Consider the following 15020-nt stretch of genomic DNA (forward strand, 5'->3'; position numbering starts at 1 on the left):
GTAGCCCATTCGGCCCAGGACATTTGAAAGCTATTTTTGTTAGCCATGGCAACTCTACCCTCAACTGCATTTTAGGTACCTCAAATCCAAAGTAGGGTATCTGATCCCAGCAACACCTTTGTGTTGTAGAGATGAGTCAGAGCAGGCCCCTACATAATTTCCCCTACAACAACCCTGAAGCTCAAGCTGACCCAAAACTCCAAACCTGCTACTATATCTGAGGAGACTCTTCTCACCCCTCATTCAAGGTCCCAGACTCTTGAGTTATCTCTTCTACTTTCAACCCTGATGGTCTCTCAAATTCTGAACTGTCACCCACATTCCTGTTAAAAGATGTTTCACTTCCCTTGTTATTATCTTCTTAAACCACTCACTTAGTTATATGCAATCCTTGCCAAGATTCAGAATTCAGACCCTTGTCCACTCCTTTGAAGGAGGCCATTCACCCCATCGTGCTTGTGCACTCATGCTTAGACCCATATCCTCAGTTTTTGTCTGTAACCCTGTAAGTCCCTCATCCTCAAGTCCCTGTAATTCCCTTCTAAAGTTATTTATGGAATCAACTTCCAGCACCTTTTCAGGTCGAGGGTTCCAGCTCCCAACAATTCCTTGAGTGAAAAAAACTTTTCACCTCAGCTCTAGATGTTTTGCTCTGCTTATTGATTCAGTCACCCAGAGGGAAAATCTTTTCTCTATCTACTCCAAAGACTTGACTTGTCTTCACTCACAGCAAGTCCCGTTCCCCTATCACCCTCTATGCTCACTGACCTACACTGGCTCCCAGTCAAGCAATGACTTGATTTTAAAATTCTCATCTTTGTTTTCAAGCCTCTCAATGGCCTCGTTCCTCCATCACTGTGATCTCCTCCAATCCTGAAACATTTACATTCCTCCAAGACATCTACCATCCTCAGTTACTTTTATTCTTTCATGGGATGTGGGCATCGTTGACAAGAGCAGCATTTCTTGCCCATCCCTAATTGTCCTTGATCTAAGTAGCCTGCAAGGCCATTTCAGTGGCCTGAAAACCAATCCCCACCACTGACCGCCCCCCTCTACTGACTACCCGGTCCCACTGATCACCTAACACCCCCCAGTGACCACCCGATCCTCCCCACTGACCACCTGACCCCTCCGACCTACTGAGCCCCATACCAAATGACCACCCAACCCTTCCCCTAACCAACCAACCCCCCCATCGCCCCCCAACCAACCGACCCTACCTTCCGAATGACCCCCGCCCACCAACTGAACCCCTCCTCTCCATCCCTATCGCCTGCACCGACCCCATCTCGCCTCACTCCAACCACCTGATCCCACCCCACCACCCCTTCAACCCAACCTCCCCAATCCTACCGAATTCCCTTACAAACTTACCTTCTGCCTGGATTCTCAAAGTGACTGGACCTTTAAACCTAACAGCTTCATGGCAGCTAGTGCCTTAAAAATAAAGGGCACGGCTTCCTTACCTGTGGCTCTTCAGCCTTCAGGAACGTGCTGCACTAGACAGTTCTCACCCAGCCTGAGTCAGAAGGTCGGGTGAGAACAGAACGGCTGGATTTCCCGGTAAGAAACTCAAAGTGGAGTAACAATCCAACTCTGATTGCACTCCACAGAAGTTCAGGCCAAAGAAACAGGAGCAGGAGGAGGCCATTCAGCTCCTCAAGTCTGCTCTGCCATTCAACAAGATCATGGCTGATCTTCTACCTCAAGTCCATCTACCTGCAATATCCCCGTATCCTTAGTACTCAAAAACCTATCCCGTTCTGTCTTGAATATACTCAACAATGGACCATTCACAGCTGTCCAGGATAGAGAATTTCAAAGACCCACAACCCTCTGTGAATAAACCTCTCCTCATTCTCACTCTCATCAACCCCTTCATTCTGACTGTGACCCTGAGTTCTGGGGAGCAAGATAATCATATTCTCAGTGTTTACCCTGTCCACAAACCTCCAGCTGAGACCTATCCAGTGGTGACTAATGCTCTAGCATGATCTCTTTGCTCTTTTATTCTATGCCTCTATTTATAAACCCAAATAACTCATTTGCTTTTTTAATTACTTTATCAACTTTCCATGTTGACTTTGAGGATTTGTAAATGTAGACAGCAAGATCTCTCTGCTCATCTACACTTTTGAAGATTGTGCCATTTATAGTATGTTGTCTTTCCATGTTAGCAGTCAGGGCACTAGTCAGCACCAGTGCTGTAGTGATCCTACCACAAAACACCTCATATGCTTTAGGAACTGATTTCCTCTCTCCTGAACATCTTACTACTAAGATGTAAAGGCTGATGCTACACTCAGGGAACGTAGAGACCATGGTTAATGCTGTAGCCATCAGTTTTCACCTCACCTACATTACAGACTTTCAACTCAAGCCATCAACAACCTCTAATCCTGGTGAGTGCTTCATGAGCAGCTCACACTTACACACGCACCTCACACTAGCTCATATGTGACCCAGACCAGGCCACACTCATTCTCATACAAAGTGATTGACCCCCCAGCTCACAATGACCCACATGTCTCACACCAGCTTATATCCACACACAAGGCAGGCCACACATCTTGGCTACAGACTGAAGAGAGGGAAAAGCATGAAATAGATTGGAGGGATGGGATTGTGAACACAGGCAACAAATAAAAAAGGCAAATAAAAACACGAAATATTTATAATATTTAATTCCTTACATTTTGCATGAAATGCATTATTGGTCTGCTCCATTTGGATGATAAATACTCGCCTCTCACATTTCTATAGCAACAGTACCATTATTGTAACCAGATTTCTGCGTAAAGTCCAGTGGCACAAAGACAAAAATCTGAACCTCAGGCCCTTCCTCAGCTTCATCAACTGACTTCTCTTCATAAAGTCAGTACAATTCCACAAAAAGTAGTGAGATAAATGGCAGATTGTCTGTTTAGATATTGGTTGATATTTGCTAAGAAATCAAAGACAACTCTCCTGCTCCACATGTGATCAAATCTCTGGAGTGAGGCTTGGGCCTACAACCTTTTGACATTGATGGCGGATTGTGTTACCAGAGGTCAAGACTGCCTCAGGGACAGTAGTTTTAAACTATATAACATGATAAGAAATATATACTGTGTTATGGCATAGCGGATGGTAAATGCTGAGCTGCTCAAACCCCAGCGGGAAACTTGAAACAACTGCCAAAATGATTTTTGCAATTTGTATAGTACGAGGAGCGGTTCTGAAATGAGGACCTGATTTCCCCGACTACTTATGATTTTATAGTAAACATTTATTAAAAGAAGAAAAATAAATAAAACATAATTACATTTAAACACACAAATGGCTTTGCACAGTAAACAGTACTTTAAAACAGTTCCACAAATCTTAACTTAACTACTCTCAGAGCTAACCTTCCCCTTTTATGTTCAGCAACTATCCTTATAGATTTTAGAACTTATAGAATTCCAGTAATTTTAACCACACTGTATTTTTCCTTTGGGTATCCTCTGAGGCTGACAGCAACTGGTTCGCAAAGTCTGGTCTTGTTCACACTGTCTTCTGGGAGTTCTGACTAGCTACCCTGCTGTCTTCTGGGAGATCTAAACAGCTACCCCCTCACATAGGCTTCAGTATTTTCATAAATGCAATCCTTCCCTTTGATCTCTCTATTATCTCAACTAGTCTCTTCATAAATGCTTTCTTCCCAGAATTGATTAAATTGTTCTTTATTTTAGCTCTTAGACTTGTAAAAACAAGCTTACCCTATCTTTACCTTATTTCCTTACACCTTTTTATAACCTGCATAGCCCCCTTTGAACTAAAACAACTTAATTCAAAACTATTCCTGTTATTGCTTTATTTAAAACTCTGATTGAAGTTCCTCTCAGTTCATTAACATACCAAAATCACTGTTACGGTTGACGTTAGACCCTTGTTGTCCCTCTAGCTCTTAATTTAATTTCAACCTGACTTCCAGTACAGAAGAAAAAAAGCCAGGGTTACTACCAGGAGAAAAATATTACAATTTCTTGTTTTCTTGACAACTGAAACAGCAGTAAATATAAATAAGTTTTTAATTACTCTCCATCCAGGTGGGAACTAGGATGTTGCATTAAAAAGAAGAAACAAGGTGCACAAAGGATTGAAAAAAAGAGAGAGCACTGGACTGGGAATTAGTAAAGGTTTACATGGGTATGATAACTAAGATTGGTGAGCTGCAGGGGCAGGTAACCATTTGTGAATATGATATTGTAGTGAAAATGGAGACCATTGTAAGATGTTTGGTGTAGTTTGGTAGGTCTTAAGGTATTCATAATCTTAGGTAGTTCAACAGTAAGTATTTATTAGCTACTAGAAACATAACTACAATGAAGGTCTAAGCCAGGAGCTGTCTCCATGCTTGCTCTTACACAGGGCTCTGTCAAACAATACATTGAACCCTAAGTGTGAGTCATGTGTTCTCCCACATCACTGTGTGGGTGGCACTGCGCTCAGTCCTATGTTAACTCTATGTTCCAAACCATTATACTACACCTACCCCCAAGTCTTTATCCAGCGTATTTATGTTATCCCAGTTTACCCCATGTAATTACATTACTACAATCCAATACCCACCCCGACCCCCAAGTCTCTGAGTTCATTGGTTCAGGCAGACTGAAGGCCTTAATGCCCTTCCATTGTTCGCACCACTGTCAGAGGAGTGGGAGGCTTGGTAGCTGCAGGTATACTTTGTTGAATTGGAGGTTGCTCTGGCACCTCGGTGTCATTTCATCCTCTTCTTTCATTCTTTGGCATTGAATCACTCTTTGTCAATTCCCAATTGTGGTGATAGATGGCGGTTGGTTTATCCTGTTCTTTACGGAGCAGATGAGCTCTGGGCTTATCTTTAGTGTTTATTTCTCATCCTTTGTGTGGCTCACATGACACACACCCAGATGGAAGATGTTTCTTTCTGTTGTGAAGGTGTGACTTGGTAGTAAGAAGATGCGTTTGGCTGTGTGGTGTGCTGTCGTCAATGGATGGCTGCGACATCACGTGTGGCACTGTTATGCTGGCTGGAGATTTCAGCGTCTGCTCTGTGCTCTCAGGATTTATCTCTCCAACTGGTGTCGGAGGCAGGGGTTGAGGCTTTTCTCATTGTTGTTTCCTCTATTGACTGTCATTTACTTCTGGTAACCATCGGAGTGGTTGACTAGTCTGATCAATGAGGGGCTTCTGGCACATGTACCGAAAGTAGACAAACTTGCTCTACAAAGAGAGAATCAAGAGAATCTTTCTTGTTGGAGTTCTCAAGAACTTGCAGTTCTGTATCATTTGCTGCAGTGGTTGCTTTGACATCTCTGTTGTTTTGAGGAGATTCAGGGCTACACCAGCATCTCTGCTCAAGAGAGAAAAGGGCTGGTTACGGATGACGTGCATTAGCTTGAAGATTTCTTTGCCACCATACCTTAGTGGTTCCAGAATTATGCCTATGACCGGAAGTTGGATTTCTCTGGGCCCATACAGTGGTGGTCTGTTGTTTATAGACAGAGGTCTCCCAGCCATGGTTCTCTGTCCAGTAGGACTGTTCCACTGGTTCCCATGTCCAATTTACAATTGTGAGGCAGCCATTAACTGAGCTATCAATGTTCCAGAACAAAAACCCAGGATCTTTGATCTGGCCCAGGAAGTATGGTTGTGTGTCCGCTTGGTGTGCTGTCTCGACCTTGTGAATCCTCTTGGAATCTTCTGTGTGTTTTGAAGTTTTGTCTTTGCACAGCTTCCTGGAGTGTCCAATTCAGTTCCATCGAAAGCATTGGACTGAAATTGCCAGACGTTGATCACGCCTGTGGGGGTGCTTTGCTCCGTGGTACTGACAAGAAAAGCCTTGTGTGGATCAAAAATGTAACAACGATCAAGATTCACCAACACTCGGGTGAAGAAATTTCTCCTCAGCTCCAAATGATCCTAATCCTTATCCTGAGATGGTGCCCCAGGGCAGGTTGAGAAGGTGGTTAATAAGTGTTACGACTGCAGCTGATGTTAATGCTGAGCAAGCCGGGTCTCAGATTGAAATCCATCTTGGCTGATCAGAATTTTTATTTTGCATTGTAGAAACCAGGAGGGGAGACTACTGAACACAAAAGCATAGGACTCCAGTGATAACTTATAAAATTTGAAGGATTAAAACGTTTATTGAAAGAAAAGGAAAAAAAAACTTAAACACGAGTTAGAGATACATAGTTAGAAAACAAAATCTTACAGAATAATCCCTAAAATGCTTTATTAAAAATACAGAATAAAACTATCTTTTTGGCAGCAGTCCTTATAGATTCTTAACCATAAAATCCAGGAAATGTTCCCCAAACTGAGAAATTGCTCTCACTTTAAACAGAAATACAATTCATAACTTCCCAGAACAAATCGACGCTGATGTGGGTTTCCCAAAGGGAGATTTGAAACAAACTATTTCTCAGGACAAATATTCCCCAGGCCCAAAACTGAGTTACTTTCATCAATTAAAAGATTTTCATAGCTTTTCAGCACATTCCAAAACACCAGAGTTATCTTCAATGGGACTCCCCCCAACAGCAACTAGTACAGCTGAAACCCTGTTTTCATATATATCTTTTCATCCCTTTCACCTTAGTTCTCCCTTGTCTTCAAATATCCCCTTGAAAATTCAGTTTCCCAAATATTAAAACTTCTCATGTTCCTATTTCCTCTCTATTTTTGGGTCAATAAAATTTAAAATGCCTGCCCCTGTTTACTCACAAATCTCCTGTCAAATGTAAATGTTCTTTTTACCTCTGAGACTCCTTTGAAATGGAACAGCAACAAATCAAATTCACCCCCAAATGCAAATTTCAGATCTACTCTGTTTCCCTGTAATTAAAACCCACCATAAGGATTCATCGCTAAATGCAGGAAGATAACACCTTTACTCTTTTATCCCTTAAATTCTACAGGCAACCCGACTCCAACAACCTCGCCTTTGATTAACCCTGGACATAAACAGACACAGCTTTACCCTTACTTACACAGGACATATACATAAATACACAAATATGAAAATATACACATATCATCACATAGGGCATATGAATAGGGTGCTTGAAAAGGATGCAAAGGCATTAGAGAAGGTGGGGAAAAGATTCACAAAAATGGTTCCAGGGATGAGGGACTTCAGTGACGTGGATAGATTGGAGAAGATGGGTTGTTCTCCTGCAAGGAGGTTGAGAGGAGATTTGATAGAGGTGTTCAAAATCATGAGAAGCGGAGGAGGAGTAGATAGAAAGAAACTGTTCTCATTGGGAGAAGGGTCAAGAACCAGACAACACAAATTTAAAGCAATTGGCAAAAGAACCAATGGCATCATAAGGAATGCAGTGGATGTTTAGGATCTGAAATGCATTGCCTCAGTGTGTGATAGTGACAAGTCAATTGTGTTTTTCAAAAACGAATTGGATAAGCGCCTGAAGATAAAACAATGGCAGGACGACAGGGAAAGTCTGGGGAGGTGGGACTAGCAAAATTGCTCCTTCAGAGAGCCAGCGCAGACCGACATGACAGGTCAAATGGCCTCCATCTGTGCTGTAACTATTCTGACTCAATGATTCTATGTGTGAATTTACTTGCCTTTGATGATTATTCCAGGTGGGAGCGATGCTTGTCAGGGAGATTCTGGGGGTCCAATGGTGTCTCTGGACAAAAAAACAAATCGCTGGTTCCTGGTAGGGACGGTATCGTGGGGCGACGGATGTGGAGAGGGCAACAGATATGGAGTTTATTCTGACGTCAGGAAAAGCCTGGAGTGGATCAAAAATGTAACAAAGATCAAGAGCTTTTGATAAACTTTAGGGAGCAAGAATGTCAAAAATATTTTAGAAATATTAAGTTGTTTTGTACAATTTTTACTTCAGGTTTGGATGAGTATTCTGTAGAACAATCAATTTTAAATATTTTGTTCTTTTGGTTAAATTATCTAATTTATAACATCAAAAAGCAGCAACATATTTCTGTGAAAATGATGATCAGAAACATTCAACAAAGTGTGAATCGGGCCTTTTAATAAAAAAAAATTCTTTTGAGTATTACTGTATGTTCTGAATTTCATCACAACCCCACCCTCAAATCGTCACCTAGTTCCCTTGGCCCACTTCCTGTCAACAACTAGGGCCCCCCTTCAACCAAAACTTGGATTGCAGAACCGTGTCAACCGCGGGCCAACAGGAACAGGGCACGGGCTGCACAACTATTCAGCTTCTCAAGCCTCTAATCCTCTCCACAAGTTCCAAGTCAGTAATTCATCTGACGAGGTCTACCATATCACAAGAAGGGACAGGGTAGTCATTTTTGTTTATTGATTCACACGATATAGGCTTCGCTGGCTGGACCAGCATTTATTGTCCATCCCTAGTTGCCCTTGAGAAGGTGGTGGTGAGCTGCCTTCTTGAACCGCTGCAATCCATGTGGTGTAGGTACACCCACAGTGCCGTTAGAGAGGGAGTTCCAGGATTTTGACCCAGCGACGGTGAAGGAACGGCGATATATTTTCAAGTCAGGATGGTGAGTGACTTGGAGGGGAACCTCCAGGTGGTGGTGTTCCCATGTATCTCCCGCCCTTATCCTTCCAGGTAGCAGACGTTGGAAGTTTGGAAGGTGCTGTCTAAGGAGCCTTGGTGAATTCCTGCAGTGCATCTTGTAGATGGTACACACTACTGCTACTGTGCGTCGGTGGTGGGAGTGAATGTTTGTGGATATGGTGCCAATCAAGCGGGCTGCTTTGTCCTGGATGGTGTCAAACTTCTTGAGTGTTGCTGGAGCTGCACTCATCCAGGCAAGCGGGGACTATTCCATCACACTCCTAATTTGTGCCTTGCAGATGGTGGACAGGCTTTGGGAAATCAGGAGGTGAGTTACTTACCACAGGGTTCCTAGTATCTGATCTGTTCTTGTAGCCACTATATTTAAATGGCCAATCCAGTTCAGTTTCTGGTCAATGGTACCTCCCCCCCCGCCACCCCCCACCACCCCCCGACCCCCCGAAATTGATAGTGGGGTATTCAGTGATGGTAATGCCATTGAATGTCAAAGGGCAATGTTTAGATTCTCTCTTGTTGGAGATTGTCATTGCCTGGCACTTGTGTGTCATGAATATTACTTGCCACTGTCAGTCCAAGCCTGGATATTGACCTGGTCTTGCTGCATTTGGACATGGACTGATTCAGTATCTGAGGAGTTGCAAATGGTGCTGAACTTGTGCAATCATCAGCAAACATCTCCACTTCTGAGCTTATGATGGAAGGAAGGTTATTGATGAAGCAGCTGAAGGTGTTTGGGCCAAGGACACTACCCTGACGAACTCCTGCAGTGATGCCCTGGATGTCATGGTGCAATTGGACTAGTAACCCATAGGTCTGAAATAATGGTTTGTGGACATGGGTTCAAATCCATGGCAGCTGGTGGATTATAAATTCAATGAATAAATCTGGAATTAAAAGTTAATCTCAGTAGTGAGAATCATGAAACCATTGTCAATTGTTGCAAAAATCCTTCTGGTTCATCAATGTCCTATAAGGAAGGAAATCTGCCTTCCTTACCCGGTCTGGCCTACATGTGACTCAAGACCCACAGCAATGTGGTTGATGCTTGAATGTCCTCTGAAATGGCCTAGCAAGCCACTCAGTTACATCAAACCGCTATGAAGTCTAAAAGGAATGAAACAGGGCCAGCTACCAAGCATTGATCTAGGCCCAGGAAACGACAACAGCAGCACACCCTGCCCTGTCGACCCTGTAGAGTCCTTACTAACATCTGGGGGCTTATTCCAAAATTTGGAGAGCTGTCCCACAGGATAGTCAAGCAACAATATCCAAAAATCTAATTTTGGCCCCAGCATCTGGTCCTTTCTGTTTGTGAATCTTGCTAAATGCAAATTGGTGCCAGAATTCCCTACTTCATAACATTGACTACAAAAGTACATCACAGTAGCTGAAAGCATTTTTGTGCGGATCTGAAAGGCACTCTATAAACCAATTGGCAGACAAAGTGGAACTAAGGGCCACACCATCGAGAATGGACATCAGGTCAGGAAGTCGGGAAAGGGCCACACCATCAAGGGAGGAGACCATGGAAGTGCCTTGTGGGGCTAAACTTAACATAGAGGCAGTGGGTGCTTTACCTTAACTTGTGCTCCAGCCTCCAGCCAGGTCAGAAGAGTGAAGAAAGCACCTGCCACCACAATGCCCAACAGAAACATAACAGACAATGAGGCAAACAAGAAAGGAGCGACTAGGAAATCTGGCATGTCCTACTTGACCAGTGATTGTTGTTTTTCTAGCAGTGGGCCAGTGCCCCCCAAGAGATGGGCCCCGATGTTTTACACCTTGTGCACCCCTCTCTCCAGGTGCTGCTGAACAGTGGAAGCAGCATGCCCTGGACAGAAATTAGTGATCACCACCACCCGGAAGTTCCCCTCCAAGCCACTATCATCCTGACTTGGAAATATATCACTGTTCCTTCACTGTCGCTGGGTCAAAATCCTGGAACTCCCTCCCTAACAGCACTGTGGGTGTACCTACACCACATGGACTGCAGCGGTTCAAGAAGGCAGCTCACCACCACCTTCTCAAGGGCAATTAGGGATGGGCAATAAATGCTGGTCTAGCCAGCAACACCCACATCCCATGAATGAATAAAAAAATGCCCCAGACGCCACCATCACCATCCCCGGGTATGTCCTGTCCCAATGGCCCGACAGACCCAGCAGAGGTGGTGGCACAGTGGTATACAGTCAGGAGGGGGTTGCCCTGGGAGTCTTCAACATCGACTCCGGATCCCATGAAGTCTCATGGCATCAGGTCAAACATGGGCAAGGAAATCTCCTGCTGATTACCACGTACCGCCTTCCCTTAGCTGATGAATCAGTACGCCTCCATGTTGAACACCACTTGGAGGAAGCACTGAGGGTGGCAAGGGCACAGAATGTAGTCTGGGTGGGGGGTTTCAATGTCCATCACCAAGAGTGGCTCGGTAGCACCACTACTAACTGAGCTGGCCAACTCGTAAAGGACAGAGCTGCTACACTGGGTCTGCAGCAGGTGGTGAGGGAATCAACAAGAGCGAAAAACACCAACATCCTCACCAATCTATCTGTTGCAGATGCATCTGTCCATGACAGTATTGGTGGGAGTGACCACCACACAATCATTGTGGCGATGAAGGCCCATCTCCACATTGAGGATACCCTCCATCATGTTGTGTGGCACTACCACCATGCAAAATGGGTTAGGTTTTAAACAGCTCTAGCAACTCAAGACTGGGCATCCATGATGTGCTGTGAGCTATCAGCAGCAGCAGACCTGTACTCAAACACAATCTGTAACCTCATGGCCCGGCATATTCCCCACTCTACCATTACCATCAAGCCAGGGGATCAACCCTGTTTCAATGAAGAGTGCAGGAGGGCATGCCAGGAATAGCACCAGGCATACAGAAAAATGAGCTGTCAACCTGGTGAAGCTACAACAAAGGACGGCTTACATGCTAAACAGCAGAAGCTGCATGCGGGAGCGTTAAGCAATTCCACAACCAACGGATCAGGTCTAAGCTCTGCAGTCCTACAACATGCAGCTGTGAATGGTGGTGGACAATTAAACAACTCACAGGAGGAGGAGGCTGAGATGTTTGCAACCATCTTCAGCCAGAAGTGCCGAGTGGATGATCCACCTCGGCCTCCTCCAGAGGTCCCCAGCATCAAAAATGCCAATCTTCAGCCAATTTGAATCATTCTATGTGATATCAAGAAACAGCTGCAGACACTGGGTAGTGTCGGCCCTGACAATATTCTGGCAATTGTACTGAAGGCTTGTGCTCCAGAACTTAGGCAAGATGTTCCAGTACAACTACAAGACTGGCATCTACATGGCCCCTTTTGACATCCTGGGGGTTACCATTGATCAGAAACTGAACTGGACTAGCCATATAAATACTGTGGCTACAAGAGCAGGTTAGAGGCTAGGAATCCTGCAATGAGGAACTCACCTCCTGACTCCACAAAGCCTGTTCACCATCTACAAGGCACAAGTCAGGAAAGTGATGGAATACTCTCCACTCACTTGCATGGGTGCAGCTCCCACAACACTCAAGAAGTTTGTCACTGTCCAGGGCAAAGCAGCCCACTTGATGGGCACCACATCCACAAACATTCACTCCCTTCACCACTGATGCACAGTGGCAGCAGTGTGTACCATCTACAAGATGCACTGGAGGAATTTACCAAGGCTCCTTAGACAGCACCTTCCAAAGCCACAACCACTACCATCTAGAAGGACAAGGACAGTAGATGCATGGAAACACCACCACCTGGATGTTCCTCTCCAAGACATCCTGACTTGCAAATATATCACCGTTCCTTCACTGTCGCTGGGTCAAAATCCTGGAACTCCCTCCCTAACAGCACTGTGGGTGTACCTACACTACATGGATTGCAGCAGTTCAGATGGCAGTTCACCACCACCTTCTCAAGGGCAACTAGGGATGGGCAATAAATGCTGCGCTTGCCAGCAAAACCCACGTCCCGTGAATAAATAATAAAAAACAATCTACCCAGCAATGTGGAAAATTGCCCGGTTATGTCCTGTACACAAAATGCATGACAAATTCAACCTGGCCATTTACCACCCCATCAGTCTCCCCTCGATTATCTGTAAAGTAATGGACGGGATCATCAACAGTGCTATCAAGCGGCACTTATTCAACAATAACCTGCTCACTGACGCTCAGTTTGGGTTCTGCCAGGATCACTCAGCTTCTGACCTCATTAAAGAATTAGTTCAAACATGGACTATGAGCTGTACTGAAAAGGTGAGGTGAGAGTGACTGTCTTTGACATCAAGGCAGCATTTGACCAAGTGTGGCACCAAGAAATCCTAGCAAAACTGGAGTCAATGGGAATCAGGGGAAAACTCTCCACCGGTTGGAGTCATACCTAGCACAAAGGAAGATGGTTGTGGTTGTTGGAGATCAATCATCTCAGCTCCAGGACATCACTGCAAGAGTTCCTCAGGGTAGTGTCCTCGGCCCAACCATCTTGACCTGTTTCAGTTACCTTCCTTCCATCATAAGGTCAGACGTGGGGATGTTCACTGATGATTGCACAATGTTCAACGCCAGTTGTGGCTCCTCAGATAGTGAACCAGTGCATGTTGAAAGGCAGCAAGACCTGGACAACGTCCAGGCTTGGGCTGACAATTAGCAAGTAACATTCATGCCACACAAGTGCCAGGCAATGACCATCTCCAGGAAGAGAGAATCCAACCATCATCCCTTGTTGTTCAATGGAATTACCATCACTGAATCCCCCACTATCAACATCCTGTGGGTTACCATTGACCAGAAACTGAACTGGACTAGCCATATAAACACTAACTACAAGAGCAAGTCAGAGGCTAGGAATCATGCAGCAAGTAACTCACCTCCTGATTCCCCAAAGCCTGTCCACCATCTATAAGGCACAAGTTAGGAGTGTGATGGAATACTTCCACTTGCCTGGATGAGTGCAGCTCCCACAACACTCAAGAAGCTTGACACCATCTAGGACAAAGCAGCCGCTTGAATGGTACCACATCCACAAACATTCATTCCCTCCACCACTGACGCACAGTAGCAGCAGTGTGTACCATCTACAAGATGCACTGCAGGAATTCACCAAGGCTCCCTACACAGCACCTTCCAAACCCATGACAGCTACTATCTAGAAGGACAAGGGCAGCAGATAGATGGGAACACCACCACCACCTGGAAGTTCCTCTCCAAGTCACTCACCATCCTGACTTGGAAATATGGCCTGTCACTGTCGCTGGGTCAAAATCCTGGGACTAACCCCCCCACTAACAGCACGGTGGATGTACCTATACCACATGGACTGCAGCGGTTCAGATGGCAGCTCACCACCACCTTCTCAAGGGCAACTAGGGATGGGCAATAAATGCTGGCCCAGGCAGTGAAGCCCACGCCCCATGAATGAATAAAAAATAAAGACTCATTACCAAATTGGATGATGTTTGACAGTCAGCCAAACAACCCCCCCCCCCCCCCCCCCGTCAGTATTTTCCGATTTAGGAAAGAGAAATGTTTGAGGAAAGTGGGAAGGAAAAGCCGCTCCCAGTGTTTCTCCAGGTTTGGAGACAGCCTCAGACTGACCTCCAATTCCGGGAGGGTTGGCAACTTCAGTCTGCTGCTCCCAATGTGCTTCTGCTCAGTAAGGAGTTTACCAGTTAATAAAACAAATTAACCAGATCAACTAGTTAGTGAGACTGAAGAATTAAAATGGGTAAATTAATGACAGGAAACAAAGCGAGTCAAACTGACGGGAAAAGCAGTTACCGCGGGTGAAGAAGACGTTAAATTATTAACCATGAGGAGAAACATTAAGTCAGTTCAAAGGTTAAACTAGTTTAACTAGTTATAATAACTAATGAGAGACGAGCGGACGCTAAAGCTGCTTCAGGGTCATGACCCCGGGAGCACGTGACCGGAGGTGACGGCATCGCGATGGCGGCTCGGAGCCCGGAGCAAAAAATATAAAAAACCGGTAAAAAAAATCAACAAGAACAGAGACAGAAAGGGAGAGGGAGGGAGGGAGGGAGGGGAGAGGGAGGAGAGGGAGGGAGGGGGGAGAAGGAGGGAGGGGGGAGAAGGAGGGAGGGAGGGAGGGAGGGGGGAGAAGGAGGGAGGGGTGAGGGAGGGAGGGAGTAGGGAGGGGGAGAAGGAGGGAGGAGGGAGGGGGAGAAGGAGGGAGGAGGGAGGGGGAGAAGGAGGGAGGGGGGAGAAGTAGGGAGGGAGGGAGGGAAGAGAGGGGAGAGGGAGGAGAGGGAGGGAGGGAGGAGAGGGAGGGAGGGGGGAGAAGGAGGGAGGGAGGGAGGGGGGAGAAGGAGGGAGGGGGGAGAAGGAGGGAGGGAGGGAGGGGGGAGGGGGGAGAAGGAGGGAGGGAGGGAGGGAGCGGGCAGAAGGAGGGAGTGAGGGGTGAGGGAGGGAGGGAGGAGGGAGGGGGGAGA

At 45.6% G+C, this 15020-nt stretch overlaps 2 protein-coding genes across 4 annotated transcripts in view; both read left to right on the plus strand.

Annotated features, from left to right (window-relative positions):
- Window positions 1-8052, plus strand: part of masp1 (MBL associated serine protease 1) — a 689839-nt gene extending 681787 nt beyond the window's left edge. Inside the window, exon 15 of the mRNA XM_041208629.1 lies at window positions 7618-8052. Coding sequence (XP_041064563.1) covers window positions 7618-7811 — 194 coding nt within the window. The 3' untranslated portion in view covers window positions 7812-8052. The remainder of the gene's footprint in view (window positions 1-7617) is intronic.
- A 6431-nt stretch (window positions 8053-14483) lies between these two features.
- Window positions 14484-15020, plus strand: part of mynn (myoneurin) — a 183237-nt gene continuing 182700 nt past the window's right edge. For all 3 annotated transcript variants that reach the window (XM_041205764.1, XM_041205774.1, XM_041205781.1), the window contains exon 1: window positions 14484-14557. The gene's annotated coding sequence lies outside the window, so the exon portion shown is untranslated. The remainder of the gene's footprint in view (window positions 14558-15020) is intronic.

This window comes from Carcharodon carcharias, chromosome 2, assembly GCF_017639515.1.
Source record: "Carcharodon carcharias isolate sCarCar2 chromosome 2, sCarCar2.pri, whole genome shotgun sequence".
Classification (NCBI taxonomy): Eukaryota; Metazoa; Chordata; class Chondrichthyes; order Lamniformes; family Lamnidae; genus Carcharodon; species Carcharodon carcharias.